This window comes from Cynocephalus volans, chromosome 11 (genome assembly GCF_027409185.1).
Source record: "Cynocephalus volans isolate mCynVol1 chromosome 11, mCynVol1.pri, whole genome shotgun sequence".
Taxonomy (NCBI): domain Eukaryota; kingdom Metazoa; phylum Chordata; class Mammalia; order Dermoptera; family Cynocephalidae; genus Cynocephalus; species Cynocephalus volans.
This window is the reverse complement of record NC_084470.1, coordinates 49,986,442-50,008,773: the sequence shown is the minus strand read 5'-3', so window position 1 is coordinate 50,008,773 and position 22,332 is coordinate 49,986,442. Positions and strand designations below refer to the sequence as shown.

The window sequence follows — 22,332 nt, the reverse complement described above, 5'->3', positions numbered from 1 at the left end:
ACACCAGGAGCCTTCCTTCCTCTTTCCCCTGCCCAGCCTTAGCCCACCTTCAGGCCCAAATAAACTTCAGGATCAAAGCACCAGAGGGCTAGACATGAGGTGCGTAGAAATCCCAGAAGGTGTAGGATTACCTCGAACCCCACATCCTCTCTTCTAAGTACCCCCTGGCTCAGCCCACCCAGTTCCTGTGTGGCCAGCAAAAGCCCTCAGTGCTCCAAGAAGTTGATCTGGGGCCAGTGCCACAGACCTGGGCTGGGAGCACGTGAAGAGCTGTCTTGGTCACGTCTCCTCTCCCCGTGCCCTCAGAATCGTCTCAGCCTCACCCATGGCCTCAGCAGGACTTCTATGAAGCCACGCTCCAGCCGCGGCAGCATTTTCACCTTTCGCCGGCGAGACCTGGGTTCCGAGACAGATTTTGCAGATGATGAAAACAGCACAGCAGGGGAGAGTGAAAGCCACCGCACATCACTGCTGGTGCCCTGGCCCCTGCGCCGGCCCAGTGCCCAAGGACAGCTGAGTCCTGGGACCTCAGCTCCTGGCCACGCCCTCAATGGCAAAAGGAACAGCACTGTGGACTGCAATGGGGTGGTCTCGTTGCTGGGGGCAGGTGACCCTGAGGCCACATCCCCAGGGAGCTGCCTCCTCCGCCCTATGATGCTGGAGCGCCCCCCAGACACGGTGAGCCAGCCCACGATGCAGGCACCGGGGCCGATCTGTCCTCCCAAAGTGATCACCTGGGTTAGGGCCAAAAATACTAGCCAAATATTTATTGAGTATCTATCATGTGCTGGGCTCTGGGGTGAATAAACCTACAAAAAAATCGGCCCTCATAGAGGTTCCATGCAAATGGGAACAGACAGACAAGAATCAAAGAAGGAAAACGCGTACGTATATGTATATATGATGTGTAATGGTGATAGGCAGGGATGCTAGTTAAATATTTCACAACTGGTAAGGCATAGACACCGAGATGCCATGGTGGCACAGGACCAATATCCTGGAAGCCCTGTGCTGTGCCAGGTGATAGACCTTTAGAGTTGCTGGATCATGGGCAAGCTACCCAGGGGACCTGGGAGAAGGGCCAGGATGACAAGGGGACACTGTAGGGGTCCTGGACAGCAATTATGCACCAAGTTTGAAATAGTCCAGTACTTTACCAACTGGGAACTCAGTATCAGCCCAACTAATAAGTGCTGTTGGTGTGGAGAAGCAGATAAAAAGGAAAGGGAGGCACTTAAACAAAGACAGGAGGAGGCAAGGCTGGGAGCCAAGCTGCTTTCTGAAACTAACAGTGGTGGTATAGAGAGTGGTTAGCACCCAGACTCTGGAGACAAACCGGGTTTGAATCTTAGCTCACAGCTTACTAGCTGGATGGTTGTGGGAAAGTTACTTTACTTCTCTGTGCCTCGAGTCTGTCATCTGTAAAATGACTTAAAAATACCCATCTCAGGATTGTTGAGAGGGCTAATAAGGATAAAGCACTCAAAACGTACATGGGTGTGTTGATGTTGTTGTAACACTGTAATAACATACCACTGTTACTATCATCTGGAAAAGCATGCTCCAGGCATAGAGAACAGCACATGCAAAGGCCCTGAGACAAAGGCACACCTCGCTTGTTGGAGGAAATGTTGTGACGTCAGTGTGGCTGGGACACAGGGAGCAAAGGGCAGAGGAGTTGGAGTTATTGTCAAAAAGGTGATGGGATGGACTGGCCCGATCAAGGAAGGCCAGTCAGATCTCTGGCCACTCAGTCAGCCGTCCGATGGCAGATGGATGACTGCCCACACAGTCAGCTGTCAAATGTTCTTGCTGACCCTGCCCCCAACACAGTGCCCACAGCAGCCCACCCAAGAAAAAGCCTAGTGTGAAGCTCAGACCCCAAGGCCCATAGGGATGGAAGAGGGTAAACTTTCTGAAGAAGCTGAGGCTGATGGGGAGACTCAGCCAGGAAGGTGGAGGTGGGCTGCACAGGGAGGGCACCTGGCCAATGGCCTCTTTTGCTCCAGCTCAGACTCTTGCTCTGACTGTGGGACTTTGCACAGGTTAATTAATCTTTTTGCCTCAATTTCCTCATCTATAAAGTGGAAATAAAATTAATACTTATGTCAACAGGTTGTGGTGAGAACAAAAGAGTTAAAACAGGTCCAGAGCTAGACCAGCACTTGCCTTACATTTACGTTATCATTATCTATTATTGGTACTATTGAGTAGGGAACAGTAAAGACTCCTGGGGTGCATTGCTGAGTCCTCTGGAGCAAAATGTGAAGGAGAGGAACCTGGGTACCCATGGGGGGCAGACCACAGCTTCTGGGTGGAGCTGGGGAGGCCCCCACCCATCACCCAAGGGTGGGTTATCTGGCTTCCAGGATCATTAAACCAGGCAGGTTCAGCCCAGGACCCTCAGCCTTATGGAATCAGGTCAGCAGCCGGAGCGCTAATAGAATTTCCTAATCTCATTAGGGAGAAAATCATCTCATTGTGCTGCACATGTCGGGAGGAATCCAAGTTCAAACACTTCATTACCGGGAACTCTGACTTCACCCATTCTCACTTCTGTAGGGCCCATTTGTAACCTTAAAGGGATTATCAGGCCAAGATGGGGTCATTTGCAATGTTAAAGGAATTAGCAACCAAGATGGAGACATTTGAAAAGTCAAAGAGATTAGCAGGCTGCAGGCCCCTTGGAATGCCTTCTCTGCTTCCACTGGGTCCCCAATGAGACATTTCTGCTCAGTTCTAGTCTGAAAACAAAGCACAGTGTCAGGTACATCATGGGTGCCTAATCAACATGGGACAGGGCAGAAAGGGCCAGCCCAAAAGGCAGCTCGCATTTCGTTTATCCAGATTGGGGGGTAGGAGGTGAAGATTTACTTTGTTCCCTGCCTGTAGGAGAGTGCCCGGTCCCAGAAGGCCAGAAGGGTGTGGGGAGAGTGTACTGAATGACCATTCTTTTTCTCCCACCACACATTAGCTTTCATTCTCTTTTCCACTGGTCATCTAGCAAGTGAGGGGCACAGCTGGAACTCTAACCCAAGCCTACTGATTCCCAAGTATTTATCTATCCAACCAATACAGATACTTCTTAACATACGATGGGATATGTCTCAATAAACCCATCATAACTTGAAAATATCTTAAGTCAAAAATGCATTTAATACCCTGAGAAACCCATCATAAGGTCAAAAAATTGTAAGTCAAACCATCTTAAGTTGGGGAACATCTGTATTTATCTAGTGCCAGTATGCTGTGTTGAGTGCCAGGCAGTGTTTGAGGCTCTGGGGATATAGCAGTGAACAAAACAGACAAGATCTCTGCCCTCCTGGAGTTTACACTGTAGTCAGGAAGACAGACAGTAAACTGATCGATATTTTCAGGGAGTAATGTGGGGTCATGTAACAGACAGTTGCTAGGGGGAGCAAAGGAGAGAGAAGTTGGAGTTATTGTAGGGATGAGGGCCATTAGAATACTCGAGAAAACCCAACCAAGGAGGTGACATTAAAATCGAAAGGCAAATGATCTTAGGGAGCCATCCACAAAGATGTGGAGGAATAGTGTTCTAGACAAAGGGAATACCACATACAAATGCTCTGAGGAGTGGGCTTGACATATTCAAGGGATGAGAGGGCCTGGTAGGGCCAGGTGTGGTGGAGGAATTAGGAGGGATATAAAATGAGTTTAGCGAGTTAGGACTTGGACTGTGCAGGGCATTGTAGGTGATCAAAAAGTTTGGATATATACTCTGAGAAAATGGGAGCAGTGGGGTAAGGAGAAATGTTGAGCAGAGAAGTGACGTTATCTGACTTACCTTTTTAGGGAATCCTTTTCTGCTATGTAGAGAATAGAGGGAAGAGAAGAAGAAAAATAAGCTAGGTAGGCTTTTGGAGTAGTTTTAGGAAAGAGATGATGATAGCTTGCACTAGGGTAGTGTATCAGTCAGCTATTGTGACAATAATGCTGTGTAACAAACTATCCCAAAAGTCAATGGCTAACAACAAGCCTTCATTCTCATGCTCACTTATCTGCAGGTTGACTACGATTTGTCCAGTGTAGGTTTGGCTTCACTGGAAAGCTCTGCTTCAGACTGCACATTGGTGGGGTTTGGCTCCCCACTGTGGGTTAGGCTCAGGGCTGCTCCATGTGTCTTTGTTCTGAGGCTCAGGCTGAAAGGATGGCAGCTACCTAGGGAAGCTCTTTTCATGGAGGATTCCTGGAGCACAAGAGCAAGGCAAACAGCTCGAGCATATTAAAGGCTTCTATTCACATCACGTCCACTAGAATTCCATTGGGCAAAGCAAGTCTTTCATCCTGGGGCAAGGAAGTTTACTTCACACACAGTGGGAGGGAAAAGAGAGTAAATATTTGCAAAATGATAACCCAAACTATCATAGATGATAAAGAAGGAGAAGGAGAGGAGAAGTTTGGAGAATTAGAGACATGCTTGTGACTTAAGCTGGCCAAATTTGTATTGGACCTAGGGTAGTACTGTTGCACCAGCCACCTCAGCCCTCTCCAGTGCCCCTACTTGAATGCTTCTGTGGCTGGGAGCTCAGTACCTTCCTAGGTAACATTTTGGAGCAGTCTCATCCATGACAAAGATTGATCTACTTGAGCCCAGATCTTTTTGGTACACACCCCAGTCCCTGGCTCTGCCATCCTGGGTAGCCTAGGCCCACCCTCCCTCTGCCCTGCAAAGACTGCAGAGCCTCGCTATATTGCCTGCTGAACAGTCCCGTTCCTTCAGCAGCTGCAGCTCAGGCACATGGGCTGTGGCCATGCAGGGCTCTGCTGAAGTGACACCTTTGTGGACCGTGCTTGTTCTGTGGGGGCTCTGTGTAAGCCTAGAGCCTGCCTGCCTGCCTGCCACCTCCCTTCCTCAGGGCACTCCACATCTCTGTTTTCAGGCCTGGTTCTTTCACCTGCAAAAATGATGCATGCATGTTGAAAACAAATCCAATGGTGAAAAGGGAACTTCTCCCTCTCTTTCCCCTCCCCACAGCCCCATTCCCCAGGTATCTGGAAGTGTGTATCTTCCAGATCTTTTTCTTGTTTTTTCATCAAACTGTTTGTCTTGGAGATGCTCCCTTGGGAGCACACACAGAACTGCCTTATTCTCTTTGTTGTCTGTATCAAAGGCCAGAGTTGGGTTGTATCTATAATTGATTTTAATATTCTTCCTATTGATTGGTTGTTTTGTTTTTATGGTATTAGGAACAATGCTGCAATGAACATCATTTATGTATTTTTTTGGTGCACATGCTTAATTTATGAAGTTAGATTACTAGGCAAGGAATTGCAGGGTCAACTTAAAATTTTCTTGGTAGATCCAGCCAAACTACCCCTACAAAAGACATGGCCTCCCACCAGCCATGTCTAAGGATTGTACTTTATGCTTCTATTAATCATCTTAGAGCATGTTAGTTGTTGGGTTTTTTATGGGGTTTTTTGTTTTTGTTTTTTTTTTTTTCAGTTTCTTTATGCTCTTGACTCTAGGGAGCTTGTGGTCAATTAAGGCTGCCAGATCATTTTTTGCATGTGCTAATGTATATAACAGCATCTGGCACAGGAAGGACCCGTGATACATGTAGTTTCCTGACCACACACAGGAATCACCTCTGACAAGAGGTGAAGAAGAAAAAAGAATGAAGGAGATGACAATTGGCCGGATGGATGGGGGAAGTTGTTAACTGGGAGGGAGTTGGGAAGAGAGAAGCCCAACATCCAATGTCCCATCAAGACCTCTATCCTGTCCCCCTGTGACCTCCCCAGACTGAGCCTGGGCTGGCTGCCCCAGGTCCAGCAGGACTGGGGCTGGGGGGCAAGACCTGACCCCCAGGCTGATGCGTATCTCCTGGTTGCACCCAGACCACACCGTCAGAGGAGCCAGGTGGGCCCCAGATGCTGACCCCGCAGGCTCCGGGTGCAGATGGCTTCGAGGAGCCGGGAGCACGGCAGAGGGCCCTCAGCGCAGTCAGTGTCCTCACCAGCGCACTGGAAGGTCAGCACCCGCCCCGCCCCCGGTCCTGTCCAAACACTCCCTACTTCCACTCTGGGTGCCGTCATCTTTGTCTCAGCCTAAGTCAGGCATCACCCATCTGTCTTGGCCTGCCTTAGGTGTCCCCACAACTCTCCCAGACTTTTCTGTCCTTAGTAGCCTGGTATGTCCTTGCCTGTGCTTAAGTGTCTTTTCATCTGTTTCAGCTTGTTCTTTCCCAGGCATCCCCATGTCTGTGTTTCTTCCAAACACTCCCATATCGGTCCTGGCCTGTCCCAGATGTTTCCACATCTGTTCTGGCCTATCCCAGGCTCTTGTCGGTCTATTCCCATCCTCTCCCAGCATACCCACGTCTGTCTAGGCCCATCCTGTCCCAAGCATAGCCATTCCTGTTCCAGCCTATTCCCAGCCTTCCCATATCTACCTCAGACCATTCCAAGCACCCCGCATCTGTCCTAGTCAGTCCCACCCTAGCAACCCCACGTTTGTCCCGTTCCAATTTCGCACCCCTGTCTTATTACCTCCTGTCCCAGATGTATTCTCGTCTTTCCCAGCCAGTCCCAAGCACCACCCCCTCGCCCAGCTGTCCTGACATGTCCCAGATGTTCTCATCTGTTCCTACATGTCCTGTCCTGGTGTTCTGTGTCTGAATTTCCTGTCCCAGTTATTGTCTCATCATTTTCAACCTATCCTCGCCTGGCGTCCCCCTATAGACAACATCTATATGGGACTGTTATCTCAAGTGAGCCCACATTTGTCCTATTTGGTCCTGTCCCAGTTTTCCTTCCATCCCTCTTGTTCTCCTGTCCCTGTGGCCCTCTTGTCTCATTTCCAGAGTAAGGAGCCGGCACACAGGTCAACCCATTTCATTAGCCTTCCCTGCCCCACTCACCACCCCGCTGTCATGTAGCAGCCCTATCATCTCCCCAAGCAAGTCATAAATCTTTTCTGGAATACCACCAGATATGTATGACTCAGCGAACAAAAACTAACTTGCTGGCCATCCCCCCAGAGTTGGAGGAGTCTCAGCGCAAGTGTCCACCGTGCTGGAACCGCTTCGCCCAGCGCTACCTGATCTGGGAGTGCTGCCCCCTGTGGATGTCCATCAAGCAGACAGTGAAGTTCCTGGTCATGGACCCATTCGCTGACCTTACCATCACCATGTGCATCGTGCTCAACACACTTTTCATGGCGCTGGAACACTACAACATGACAACCGAGTTCGAAGAGATGTTGCAGGTCGGAAACCTGGTAAGGGCTGCCTGCAGCTGGCTCTCAAATGAGCACTCTGGTGTGAGGGGCAGTGGCCAGCTGGCGCAGCCTTCATGGGTAAGGGAGAAGGGATCCTGAACACAAAAGGATCTTTCAAGGGTGGGGGGTCATCATGGAAGACATCTTGAGGAGGGAGGGGAGTCTCAGGGTCAGCTTCTAAGAGCTGAGAGATGCAGATTTGGAATGGAAGGTTGGGGTTAATATATTACAAAGATGCCCGGAGACTAGAAAACAAAAGTGAGTTGGAGGGAAAGCTGAAATGTGTGCAGACATGAGATTTTGCAATTAGCAGATGGAGGAGGAGAGTGCCTGCCGAAAGAGGCAGCTCTCTTATGGACAAAGCTTGCATAGATGAATGTCAGTGTTGTTGGATGGGGGAAAGAATGAGTGGATGATGGATAGAGGGAGGGAGGGAAGGATAGAGAGATGGATGGATGGGTGAATGGATAGCTGGGTGTAGTGAATAAATCAGGCAGAGCCAGATTTGCATTCTGACTCAGCTCTTACTAACTATGTGACCTCAAGCAAATTACTTACTCTCAGTAATTGGCACAATAAGTATTTGTCGAATTTAATAAATGTAAAATTAGTATGACAGTATCGATCTCATAGGAAGCTAATGAGGATTGAATAAGATAATGTGTGTAATGTGTTGGCTCAGAGTTTGATAAACAATAAGCACTCAAAATAAATGATAGCTGTGGTTGTTATTGTGGTTGTTGTTAAAGAAGTCAGAATGTCTGGGTTCTAATTCTATTTTTTTTCCTTAAGACCATATCAAGTCCTGCCTCTGCTATTCAGAGATGGGGACACTAAGACCCATCTATATTGGTGACAGGAGGGGTGACATGGTGAGATTAGAGTTGGGCATATAGCCACTGTCCTGAATCCCAGGGACAAGGCCATATTGGCTCTGCCAGGTAAAGAGAGTTATCCCTTCTCCACAGTATCCTGAGATGGGGCTGGCAAGCACCCACTGGCCTCAGAAAGGAGCTCCTGGGATCATCACTGAGGTTGGGTGAGGGAAGGGGATCCCTGACCATTCAGTCTAAGCTCTCTCTTACTGCAGACCCAGCCCTGTCTCAGGCCCAGCTGCTCAGGTGGCCCTCGCAGGTAGGTAGGTCACCCACACTGTGGGGCGTGAAAAATTTCTTCTCTTATGACTTTCTAAACCCAGGACTGTAGATAGCTGTATGCAGGATCTATTCAAATTTTTTCACTAATTTGAGTCCATTTTGCTGTAATTTTACTTTCCTGTCCTTCTTCTACATGCAAACAGAAGAGAAAGCTATATCTCAGTCTATTATAGTCTTACGACACTGTTGGGTGTGTTGGGTTGTCTTCAGATGGTGGTTATGTAGGGTTGCAGTTGAGTGTGATTTTATTGCAATGTGACCGTTGGCATGGATTGAGCAGCAAGTCAGGTTGGTGAAGAGCTCTGGTGGCTTCACTGGATAATCAACTTGTTGAATTGCAATTGTGTTAAACTCATGGTTCAATTATTGATAATAGGCAATGCAGTTGAGTTATAGTTATATTTTGTTCTGTTTGGGTAGTTTTATTGCTAGTATGTAAGGTTTTGATTTTCTTGAATTTAACATGTTCTACGTTGTTTAAATATTAAGTATAAAGAAATTAAACCACAAAAACAAGCATGAGTAAAAAATGTTGGCATGGGAAAAGTCTTTCTTAGCATGTCTCTAAAGACAAATTCCGTAAAGAAGATTGGTTTTAGCCCATCACGTAAACAAAAGATAAAAGACAAATGAAACTTCTGTTCCCAGGAGCATTACAGACATGAAAACCTGTAAAGTCTCCTATTATGCAACAATTACAAATATAGCAAACTTTCTTTGCAATGCACAGCTAAATGCATGAGAAAGTAGCAGAATCTACAAGTGCCAAAAACAAAGAGGGGTATAAAACCCATAGCAATGAACATGTGAAATGGTTCTTTAATTGCCCTAGGGCAGGGGGATGGAGGGAGTGTTGATTTGGGTAATCTGGAGGTTTGGATTCTAATGAACACGTAGAAATAAAACAAGACACTCAGCCTTGGGACAGTATAAGTGGGGATTGGTACTGAGTGGCCCCATAAGAATATGACCACACATTCAGTAAAATTGTGAACCAGAAAAAACCTATGCACTGACACTGGGAAATGATAAAAAAGCCCTGTCTCAGCCAGGGCTGAAAGGGGAAAGAAAGTAACTCGTAGAACTTTGTGACTATGGATTTGGCCTTATATAGATTTGGGGTTCAAATTTATACCTGAGTGGTCCTGAAGCCTATGTCTAAATAATTAACATATAAAATGATCCTGGGATGATATCTTAGGGCCCCTGAAAGAGGCAAGCACAACACTTCTCTGGAAGGACACACCTTTAATCCAGGCCAAACTGAATTCCCCAAATTACAAAACACACAAGGAAATATTCCACCATGAGCAAGAGTCAGCAGACAGATAGACACATACACATATACACCCCTTAAAAACATCACATAGCAGAACTGTTGGATAGAGATGATAAAATATGAATGTTTGTGATAACTAAAGACATAAAAGAAGAAATTAAAAACAAAAAAAGAATGACAACTTTGAAAAAGAACCCAATAAAATCTCTAGAAATGAGAAATGTAGCCATTGAGATTAAAATCTCAATACACACAAATCAGACAGCACATTAATATAGCTGGGGAGATAATTAACTGAATATAAATTTAGATCTAAGGAAGTTGCCCAGAATGTAATGCAGAGAGATGAAGAGAAGAAGCAGAAGAAAGGAGGAAGGAAAACAGATCTGACATTATGTTCCAGATTATGCTGTTGTCTACATAGATAATCTAAGAAAATCTACAGAGAGGCTATTAGAACTAATAAGAGAGTTCAACAGTATTAGTGGGTACAGTCTCAATACACCAAACTGTGCTCCTAGTCACCATTAACAGTCAACTGGAGAAAGTAATTTTAAAAAGTTAACCCAACTGCAATAAAAGCTATGAATAAATTTAACAAAACATGTATAAATTTCATATGAAAATTATGAAGACTATTTAAAAACAAAAGATTTAAATAAGTGGAGAGATGTGCCGTTTTCATGGATGAAAATCTGAATATTGTAGAGATCTCACCGTTCCCAAGTCAACCTACACTTTCAATGTAATTTCACTCAAAATGTCAACACGCTTTTTTCATGAAATTTGACAAGATAGCTCTGAAATTCATATGGAAGAGTAAAGTTTATCAAGATAAATTAAGGAATAAGGTGGGGAATTTACTACCATATATTAAGATATATTATAAAGCTGAAAACATTATAGTATTGGTGCAGAGATTTTAAAAAAACAAATTGACCAGTGCTGCAGAATTGAAACCCCAGAAATAGAACAATACATATTTGAAGACTTAGTAAATAACAGAGATGGCATTATAAATCAGTAGGAGAAGAATGAACTATTCAATAAATGATGCTGGGAAGAGTGGTTTTGTATATATGGAAGAAAATGAATTTAGATTCCTGCCTCACACCATACTCATAAATTAGATGCATGGGAATTAGATTTAACACCTAAATGTGATCAAGAAAACTTGAAAACTTTGAGAATGAAAATAGGAGAAAAAGCTTTAAGATTTTGGAGTTGGGAAAGCTTTCTTCAACAATCCAAAAAGTTTACACCATGAAAGAATAGATGGTAAAATTTACCTATGTTAAAATTTATAATGTCTGTACAACAAAGGATACTATAAACTAATGAAATCACTATCACAAGCTGGAAATTGACATTATGAAAATCAGTAAAACTAGAAAGACATGGAATCCAGATAATATTGAACACTTTCACATCAGTAAGGAAAAGAGGGATAACCCAATGGTAAAAACACAACCACAACAATGGGCAGAGGAGATGACAGGCAAATCACAGAAGAGGAAATTCAGGTGATTATTTAAATAATGAAGAGAAACACGGAGGAATGAAAATTAAAGCAACGTTCAAATATTATTCCTCACACTTAAGAGAATCAAAAATAAACTTCTATGTTGTTGGCAAGGATGAGGAACAGTGGGAAGTCAGTGTGTAAGAGTGTGGATTTGGTATGACCATTTTGGGGAGCAACTATACAATACTGATAAATCACTGATGTGCATACCCTCCAACTCAACGTTTTCAGATATATAAATTCTTAAGAAAGTTTCACACATCTGTACAAGGAAACATGCACAATAAAGTTCTTTACAGCATTGTTAGTCATAGAGAAAATTGGAATCAACATAAATGTCCACCTACCCATAAAAAAATGGATGAATAGGGGCCGGCCCGTGGCTCACTTGGGAGAGTGTGGTGTGATAACACCAAGGCCATGGGTTCGGATCCCATATAGGGATGGCCGGCTAGTTCACTGGGTGAGCGTGGTGCTGACAACACCAAGTCAAGGGTTAAGATCCCCTTACCGGTCATCTTTAAAAAAGAAAAAAAAATGGATGAATAAATTGTGGTGTATTCATACAATGAAATACTGTACACAATTTGAATGAATAAATATACATGTATCAATATGGATAAACCCCATAAACAGGATGTTAAGAATAAAAGGAACTTGAAAAAGAGAACATATACAGCATAGCCCATTTATATAAAGCTTAAATTAATGCAAATAGTATATGTTGTTATTATATACATTAAAAATGTAAAAACGTATAGGAACAATAAACACCAAATTTGGGATGGCGATTACCTTGTCCTGAATGTAGTATTGTGGGTGGCTTCAGTTTTATCCGTGATGGCACGTGGTGGATAAGACTTCATAGTAGAAGCCGTCATTTGGGTCATTGGCTTAACTTCTCTGTATCTCAGTTTCTCTACCTATAAAATGTGGATAATAAACACATATCTCATAGGGTTTTGTGATAATTAAATGATTTAATATATACAAAACACTAGAACAGTGCCTGGCATATAGTAAACGCTATTTAAGTCTTTGCTATTATTATTTTGTAAGGAATAATAAAACAAGATTTGAAGCAAACGTGGCAAAATGTTAATATTCAGCAGAGTTTGGTGGTGGGTACAAAGGTACTCATTATGTTATTCTATACTTAAAGTATACATTCTTAAAATATCTTGTAATTGAAAAAAATAATGACAAACCAGGAAAATTGTGGCAATACATACAGTAGACAAAGGGATAATATCCTTAATATATAAAGAATATTTATAAACAGTACAGAGAAAGCAAACATCCTAATTGAACAATAAGCAAAGGATATGAATGGGAAATAGAAGAAGTAAAAAAATCAAAGAAAAGTCCAATAAAACAACCATGTCTGTTGGATTAGAAAAGGTAGTAGGAATAGAATACCCAGATTATTATAGTTAAAGGAAAACAGTTACTCACATGCAGCTTGTGGAATTGGTTAAAACCTGTCTCTGAGGATCATTTAGCAGTTTGAGTCCAAATATCTAAACATGTTCATTGACTACACAATTTCATTTCCAGAAACCCATCCTAAGAAAAGAATTGGACAAATTGTTTTAAAACATGTATGTGAAGGAATATTTATTATGGCAGTATTTTTAACAGGGGAAAAAAGAATGCTTGTCACAGGGAAGTGGTTAAACTAGTTATGACACATCCGTATAATGGAATATGCCAAAAAAAGGAAAAAAGAAAATGATGCTGTAAATTGTGTTTAATTGGCATGGAAGGACGTTCACAAGGTATTATATTTTACATGCAGCTTTATAGTGTGTAGAGTATGATCCCATTGAAGGCATATGCCAAGGTCAAGGAGAGTTTGGGGTTCCCACAAAGTCTCCCCACTTCCTGGGAAGCCACCATTAGCACTGATGGCCCAGTGGACCCTGCCAGGAGTCAGGGGAAGTGGGTCCCCATGCTCAGAGCTTCCATCTGCCAGTTCCCAGAGAGCCTATAAAACATGCAGAGTTGTTTATATCTGAAGGCAGCCCCTGCCTGGGTCTGGAGTTCTTGGCCACTTTTAGAAGTCATAATAAATGCAGTTGATGATAATAGTAATCGCCCTCTCATACAGAGCATCCACGTGACATCCATTAGCTCTAACTCTTAGAAACCTCTGATGGAGTTACTATCATCCCCATTTTTCATATGAGCACACTGAAGGCTCAGAGAGATGAAGAAACTAGCCCAAGATCACCCAGCAGCAGACCTGGCTTTGGAACCCAGGCCTGGCTGCCATTCTTGCATGTCTTAAACCATTAGAGCTTTGATCACATGGCCTTGGAAACCCTGGGTGATTCTATGGAAGAGGAGGTCTGATACCGAAGTCCATGTACTTCACAAGCTTAACTGCACAGTAGAATCACCTGGGAAGTTTTTTAAATCGCCATACCTGGGCTGTACCTCAATTTAACTAGAATCTCTAGCATGGGACCAGGCATCAGTATTTTAAAGCTGCCTAGGTGATTCCAGACTGCATCAAGTTTCAGAACCCGTGCTGGGAACAGCATTTCTCAGACTTTGAATGGCCTAGAAATCTAGTCAAAATGCAGGTTCTGATTCAGCAGGGCTGGGATCCTGCAAGACTCTGCATTTCTGGGGTTTTTTTAATTGGTTATGAATATTCATGAGGTACAAAGCTGATTATCACCCCTCGTGCCCAAGATATGAAGGCCAGATCCATACTGCCAGCATGCCCATTACCACAAATTGCGATTGTACCCCGTGTCCCCCACTCAATTATCCCCAACCTCCCTCCCCATCCCCCTTTTCCCCTCAACTCCACTTTGTATCCCAAGGTATGTTCTCTCCCTCTACAAGTCCAATGCTCCACTGTGGTCTTTCTTTCCTTCCTTCTTTCTCTCTTAGTTCCCACTTATGAGTAAAAAATAATAATAATAATAAAATAAAATTGCAAAAAAAAAAACTACCTCTGGGAAACCAACCTATAATGCTTCATAAAAAACACTGTGATACATAATCACCAAGAATAAAACATTATGAAAATAAGGAAAAAAAAAGACTGCATTTCTAAAGAGCTTCCAGGTGACCTTGTTGGTCCCAGAAGAATCTTTTGTTTATCACTTCCCCCAAAGCACTCCTGTCTCTTTCTTCCTGATTCCTTTGTCCACCTGATATCTGCTGTCTTGTAGCCAGCATAGCTGGCAACCTGGGCAAAGTGGGGTGCAGGACCTTTCCTGAGCTCCATTCCCAGAAACGAGTATTAGCCCTCGTGGGTCTGTCATACAGGCCTTACGAACACACGCACCCTGGTGTGCCCAGGCAGGTGCTGGGGAAGACCAAGAGACGGGGTCAGAGGAAAGGGCGAACTAGGCCCCACCCTTAGGGGCTCTGAGGGAAGCCAAGCAGGGCACAGCTGTGTGTGTCTGAGGTGGGCAGGGAAGGATCCTGGCAGATGGGGGAGTGGAGCTGAGCGGTGCCAGACAGGGAGGACATGGTGCGCTGAAGGTCAGAGGCCCAACCATTTTGTATGTTTATTCAGCAAACACAGGTGGACACCTATGGCCTGGACACTGTTCTAGCCACGGTGAGATTGGAAAGGTCCCTCCTATTGTGGAGCTTACATTCTAAACAGAGACTTGAGAAACAAATACAGAGCTATCAGATGGCGGTGTGTGAGGTAGAGAAGAATAAAGCAAGGAAAGGGGATAAGGAGTATGGTGGGCACAATTTTAAGTATCAGGAAGCCCCACCAATTAGGTGGCTTTTCAGCAGAGACCTGAAGGGGGTGAGCCCTGTGGATGGAAGAGGGGGTGATCCAGGGAAAGGGAGCAGCAAGTGCAGAGGCCCTGAGGAGGGAGCCGCAAGGAGGTGAGCGTGGCTGGAACAGGAGGGTGGCCAGAGATGGGGCCAGGGGCAGAACCCAAGGACGCCTCTCTACACATGCAGGCAGCCCAGCCATGAGAGCTGAAGCTAGAGGATTTCGGGGTCCTTCCATTCCCCAAGAGTCCAGCTAGTGGAGGAACAGTTTGCTCTGGCACGAGCACTAAAGGGACTGCTGAAGTCACGTGTGCTGGGCTGGAGGCTGGTGCCCCAAGTGGCAGTGCAGAGGAGCCCACCCACCTGCCATCCTTGTGCCTCTCCCGGGGCCAACAGCATCCTCCTGCCCTGTAGTCCGCTTCCACAGGGCCCTTTCTGAGCAGAGGGGGAAAAGCTGGTGTGGGGGGCCATCAGGGGCCTCTCTCTCCTTTTAGTGCAGAGCCCCCTCAGGGTGGGTGCTGAGGCCAGGGTGACCTCCCCCCTGATTGCTGACCCTGTGAGGTTCCTTGGCCATGCCCCTGTCTCCTACCTCCAGGTCCTCCACAGTTGCTGCAGGGCTGGCACTGTTCTCAGAGGGACCCCAGCCCTCTGACCTCAGTCCTCCCCTCCAGAAGACCCTGCATGCCTTCTCCCTGCCCTCAGAATAGCCCCTCAGCTCCTCAACATGGCCAGGAAGGCCCTGAATACAGGCCCCCATTTCCCGCCAGCCACACCCTCACAGGACATCCCCACCTCCAGGAATCATGTTCCCATCAGAACAGTTGGCACACGTCATGGCAGCTGGCTGTGGTCACAGCTGCCTGGCCCACCACACCATGGTATCCTTGAACATGGGGCTCTGCTGGCCAAGGCTGGGTGGCTCAGGACTCATGAGTCAATGACCCAGGCAAAGCCCAGCCTCTGCCCACTCAGGAATGTTTCTGGAAGGGAGAGGTTTTGCTCTAAATCTTGAAGGACAGCACTGCGTTCATCACTTGGTTCTCAAACTTTCTAGCTACATGACCCCAGACAAGTTACTTCTCAGTGCCTTGGCTTCCTCACCTGCAAAATGGGGATAATGATACTTTCCTCGTCAGGTTGTTGGACAGGTTAAAAGAAATAGCACATGTAAAACATCCTAGCCCAGCACTTGGCACACAGTCAGGCCTTGAGAAGTGGTGGCTGGTTGTTATTACAGTGAGATAGTGCAGCGTGTGGACAAGAAGGGAGGGAATTCCAGGCAGCAGGGACACATGGGCACAGGCCTGAGTCATGACCGCTGTGAGTATCTCTGGGGTTTGGCATGTGTGAGCTGAGGGCACTTCCTGTGGAGAAACGTGCTGGAAGGAGTCTGGGGCTCCTTCCCTGTGCACCCCAGGCTCCCCTGCTGCAGGGGCCCTCTAAGAGCTGTCTCTGTGGAGCCCAAGACAGGCCTGGGTTGTTTCCTAGGGCCAGGCTAGTATCAGTATTGGTGAGTAGCCAAGAGACCTGGGGGTATCAAGCTAGAGAAGAGAGCTGTTCCCAAGGGGCTAGGCCATGGCCAAGCAAGCACCCACTGGGATCCTGGGTGCAGGCAGAGCTGGCAGCCCAGGAGGGAGAACTTGCCAGAGCAAGAGTCAGGAGGCAGGATGCCCCTGCTGACCTGAGGGTTTAATTGGGAATCCCTGATTCCTGCTGCCTCTCCAGGTCTTCACGGGGATCTTCACAGCAGAGATGACCTTCAAGATCATCGCCCTTGACCCCTACTACTACTTCCAGCAGGGCTGGAACATCTTCGACAGTATCATCGTCATCCTCAGCCTCATGGAGCTGGGCCTGTCACGCATGGGAAATCTGTCGGTGCTGCGCTCCTTCCGCCTGGTACCCAGCTGGGCCCACTGCAGGGGGGGCGTGTGGGAGGCTGGGGCACCAAGGCACAAGCCCCCCAAGGTCACCACTCAGTCGCCCCTATTTTGATCTGTCATGACTTCACCCAACAGCCATTTGCTACGTACCCACTATGTGTGCCTGGCCCAGTGCTGATGCTGTTGGGGGTGCAGAGCTGAGCAAGATAGGAGACATCCCTCCAGACAAGCAGATGGGGTGGCCATCCTGATGATTTGCAAAGCTCTTTATGGTTCTCAATGACCTCTTTAGTCCTCACAGGATCCCAAGAGTGGGTATTACTACATCCCCATTTCACAGATGAGCAGACTAAGACTCAGAGAGGTGAAACAAATTTCCCAAAGCACATGGCAAGTAACAGGTGGAGCCAGGTCTGCTGGCAGTTCATCTGGGGCTCTGCCTGCTGGTTTCTGAATCAACATTTGTTTAAATTTTAATGAACACACAAATCACTTGGGGACCTTGCTAAAATGCAGGTGCTGATTCAGTAGGTCTCAGGCAATGCCAAAGCTGTTGGTCTGTGGACCACACTGGAAGCTCAAAAATGTTTGAGAGGTCCAGACATGAGGCTGGGGGCATGGTCAGGGAAGACATCCTGGAGGAGGTCCTGAGGATGGCTCCACTGGGGGATGTAGGAAGGCGGGATGATGGGGGCAGTAGGGAGAGCCGAGGCTGTGGGTTCTAATCCTGACTCCACTGCTATGAGCCAAGGGACTTAGACAAGTTACTCCACCTTCAAGGGTTGGCTTCTTCCTCTGTCAAATAAGGTAATGATAGTATTGAGGTCATGTGGTTAATAGGAGTTTTGAATGAGTGTCTCCATCCTAGGCCTGGCACATAGTAGGTATTCAATAAATGTTAAGCACCTGCCCCCTTTGTCTATGATAACAGAGGAGAGAAAAATAGAGGCAACTGGATGAGTCAGGGATGGTTTGAGCTGGCCCAGAAGATACCTAATTAGGACAGGACTGAAAGAGGAAGGACACTCCATGTTGGGAGAATCTACTGGGCAGTTCCTGGAATTGAGACTGAGGGCACAGGAGGCTGGTGTAGGGACAAAGAGGAGGGCTGAATTGCGGAACTGAGGCTGGAGCTACTGACCTGACTTCCAGAACAGTGCCCCCACAAAGCTGCCCTCAGGTGTGGAGAGAAATGGTCATGTGTGCTCTTGGAGAAATTGGGAGACCTCCAAGGGCATCCTTGGCTTTCAGGCAGGATCTGTGGGAGGGGGGTGAGGATGACATAAGGGTGTCCATGAGCAGCAGGAGTCAGAGCCCCTCACAGGGACCTCTCCTTTTCCGCCCTCCCCAGCTGCGAGTCTTCAAGCTGGCCAAGTCATGGCCTACCCTGAACACACTCATCAAGATTATTGGGAACTCAGTGGGGGCGCTGGGGAACCTGACGCTGGTGCTGGCCATCATTGTGTTCATCTTTGCCGTGGTGGGCATGCAGCTCTTTGGCAAGAACTACTCAGAGCTGAGTCACCACATCAGCAGCCCAGGCCTGCTGCCTCGCTGGCACATGATGGACTTCTTCCACGCCTTCCTCATCATCTTCCGCATCCTCTGCGGCGAGTGGATCGAGACCATGTGGGACTGCATGGAGGTGTCTGGGCAGTCATTGTGCCTACTGGTCTTCTTGCTTGTTATGGTCATTGGCAACCTTGTGGTGAGTTGTCCACAGGCCTCACACACACACTCACCCACCCATCCATTCATCCATGCAGCTACCCATCCACCCAATCACCCATCTTTTCACTCACTCATCCACCACCTGTTCATCAAACCAGCCATCAACCCATCAATCTCTCACCCATGCATCCATCCATCTACTCATTTACACATTCTTCCATCTATCTGCTCACCCATTCATTCATCCACCCACATATGCACCCACTTACTCATCCATCTATGCACTTATTATCAGTCCATCTATTCACCTACTCATTCATTCTTTCATCTGTCTACTCATCCATACATCCACCTATCCATCTATCCACCTCTCCATCAACCTGTCTACTCAGTTACTAATCCTCTCTTCCATTTATCTACTCATTCACCCAGTCATCCATCCATCAACCCCCATCTACTCATTCATTCATCCATCCATCCATCCATTCATTACCCATCCATGAACCTCCCTTTGTTCTTTCTCTCACACACACACATCCATGTGCCCATCCATCTATCCACCCATGCATTCACTCACTCAACTGCCCATCCATTCATTCATTCATCACCCATCAATCCACTCACCCATCTACTCCACTCATTTATTCACCCCTCCGTTCATCTATCAACCCACCCATCCATTCACTTATTCACCAGTCCCATCCACTCATTTATTCCTCCAGCTACTCCTCACTTGCTCATTAACCCATCCATCCATTCGCTCATTCTTTATTGTATTTTGCTCATCCATTTGTTCACCCACTTATTTACCTACTTGTTTATTATTTACTTGTTTTTTATTCATTCATTTATTCACTCATCTACCCGTGATTTTATTGTCATTTACTGTCAATGAATTATCACATGGTTCCCAATTCAGCTTAACACACATTTGCTGAGCCCCAATTGCATGCAAAATGTGCACCAGATGCAAGTCCCTGGGCATACAGTAGTAAATGGGACTTAGCTCCAGCACTGATACTGCTCAACAACTTGAGAGCATGGGGAGGTGAGGAGTGCAAACAGGCCCAGAATAACTCTCAAACTGGTCAGAGTGATCAGAGCCATTAAGGAGGAGCCCATGGGTGCTGTTCCCCTCCAGCTAGGGAAATCAAGGAAGGCTTCCTGGAGGAAGGTTTGGAGCTGACCTGATAAACAGGTAATAGTAAAGAGGGGAGGAGCAGGGTGGGCAAAGCACAGGTGCAGACAGACAGTAGTCTAGGTGAGGTAGGGCCCCATAAGAACTTCGTATGTCACCCTGGGTAACTGCACTGGGAATCCCTGCAGTCCTGTCATGAGAGGCCAAGGCCTTTGCTCCCATGGTCCCCTGTCTCTCTTAGGGCAGGTGCATCTTGCCTTGTGGAATGTGGGGGATTCCAGAATTGAGAGAGATTAAAGTCTAAATGCCAGAGAAGGGGTCTTAGGAAGAGTCAAGGTTGAGGCAAGTCAGTAGTTCAGGCAGAAGTCAGTGTCCACTGTGGACATGGAGCCATCCTCCTGGGTACACAGGTGGCCCACACCTGCTCAGGCATTGCATCTACATGGTTCGGCTCCCGCTGAAGCTGTTGCGTCCCTGTCGTGGTCAGTGCAGGGTCACATCAGCTTAGAAGAGGTTTTAGGTCCACTTTTCTAGCCTACTGAGGGGTGAGTACTATGGGCTGTAGATTCCAGAGCCTTTCCCCAAACCTGCCTGTTTTCTCCGCATGCCTTAACCAGACCTGGACAGGAAAGGCCAAGTTGAAGGTCAAGCCCCCTCAGGCCCTGAACCTAGAGATCCCATAGCCCAGAGAGAACCCAGTGCATCGATGCACAGTGCCAACAGAACCCAGCTCTTTGGCTGGTAGCACAAGCCCCTTTGCCTCCCCTCAAAGTGGACTCCCCTTGTAATGGAGCTTCACTCAGCCCTGGGCCCAGCCCCAGGGACTGCCAGACTCTGTCTATTCTGAGGAAAATGGCCCAACACTAAGCCCAGGGCCAGACTGAGCCGCCTCTCACACACAGAGCCCTGCGATTTCTGAGCGATCTGCCCAGGGATGGGAAGATTAGAGGCTGCTGGAGGAGGGAGCTAGCAGCAGCCCACACAGCCCCCTCCACAGCAGTCTCAGGAATTGGGCCGCTGCCAGGCGTGGGTGGAAGCAAGATTGCCATTGAAATGGGAGGCGATGATCAGGCAGAGCTTGGGAGCAGAGGCAGGGTGATTGACGGGGAAAGCACTGGAAGAGACGAACTTCTGAAGCTGGCAACAAGGGAGGCCCTGGAGTCCTGTGTGGGTGGACTAGGCTGCCCGGGTGCCCTCAGGCCTGCCCCCATCTGGACCCAAGACTCCTGGGGGTCAGGGGAGGTGGGGGGCCAGGCATGGGAGAGGGCTGGGGGGAGGATCCCGAGTGGGAAGCCAGGAACAGAGGTGAGCCATGCCTCAGCCACTATGGACAGAGGCAAGGGCCAGGCCAGTGGCTGATGAAGACAGCAGCTCCAAATCTCATCCCATGCCCCACCCCCCACTGAGGACGCGAAAAAGACTGCCAGGTGTCAAAAGTGAGCATCTCTCTGTAGAGATAGTATAGGAAATCCTTCTTCTTAACTTTTCCACACGATCCACTTGAATACATGTGTCTTTTTAACCAAAGGCATGTTCCTGAGGCCTGGCACTCCAACCTTACCCACTGCTTTTGTCAGAATTCTCATTCCCTGCTGCCTGACAGGTGTGAGTCTCTGGTTGGGGGCATCTCTTAGGAGCTTGTGAGAAGCCAGAGCAGGGACTCAGAGTGGATTTCCAGTGAGAACTGTGCACCCACCTTCACGCGCCACCCTGCTTTAAAGGCCCCATTAACTGCACTCTCCTGGGGGGCGGGGAGGCCAGGAGGAGACACCAAGCCCGTGGTGGCCTTGTGGCCTGGTGAGGGTCCTAGGCCAGTCTGACCCATGTGTGGGAGCCAGCCCACTGTCATCTTAATTTACGCTCCATGAGACTGGGAAATGGACCCACGCCCAAGCCCTTGTCACATAGCTAAAGCCCTGTTTTTTAGCGAAAGCTGAATCTTCACACTTACAGGATGTTTTAACAACAAGCAGTCATTCAGACCATCCAAAGGTTATGCAAATCCCTCTCAAGGGGTCTCAACTCCCTAACCCCTAATAAATAACTTCAGTAAAGGACTGTGCCTTCTGGAATATCTGAAACCTTGGCCCCTGCCCTGACTCCCTGTAGTGTAATGGGCCTCGATCCTCACACGGTACCCACCTAAGCACCTTTCCCTCCAGACAGAGCCACCTCTCTGTGGCCAGACCTCATACTTAATCCAAGTGCCTAAGGGCTGCCCATGCCCTCATGGCCTCTTTTTCCTGCCATGGCCCCTTCTTTGCTCAGCCCCTGGGTCCCTCACCTGGAAAGCCTGGGCAGACCCACATGCAGGTAGAGTGGGCTCCCCAGCAGCAGCCCCGGATCTCTGAGGAACTGAGCAGTGAGCCGGCTTCATGGGGGGCTCGGAGGTAGATCACTCCCCCTCCTTCACCAACAGACTCACCTGCTCCTTCCCAGGAAAGCCCAACAGCTTCAGGTTGCTTCTGGTGGGATTCTCTCTTGTTCCTGGATTCTCACTTCCCAGAAAGGAGTCCTGTGCCCACCCTGATCCCACTGCCCTCTATGACTCCCAAGGCTCAAGAAGAGGTGAAGGGAGAGGAAGGCCTGGGTGCAGAAGCAGCTGGTGCCAGGATGGGCTCTGCCCCACACTCCCCGTGTGACTGTGGGCAAGCCTTGAGCAAGCCCCTCACAGGGC

At 47.5% G+C, this 22,332-nt stretch overlaps 1 protein-coding gene across 8 annotated transcripts in view; it reads left to right on the top strand.

Annotated features, from left to right (window-relative positions):
* Positions 1-22,332, top strand: part of SCN5A (sodium voltage-gated channel alpha subunit 5) — a 77,528-nt gene that overhangs the window by 27,107 nt on the left and 28,089 nt on the right. For all 8 annotated transcript variants that reach the window (XM_063114359.1, XM_063114357.1, XM_063114356.1 and 5 more), the window contains exons 11-15: positions 307-678; positions 5,866-5,998; positions 7,008-7,246; positions 16,689-16,862; positions 18,198-18,554. In XM_063114359.1, coding sequence (XP_062970429.1) covers positions 307-678; positions 5,866-5,998; positions 7,008-7,246; positions 16,689-16,862; positions 18,198-18,554 — 1,275 coding nt within the window. The remainder of the gene's footprint in view (positions 1-306; positions 679-5,865; positions 5,999-7,007; positions 7,247-16,688; positions 16,863-18,197; positions 18,555-22,332) is intronic.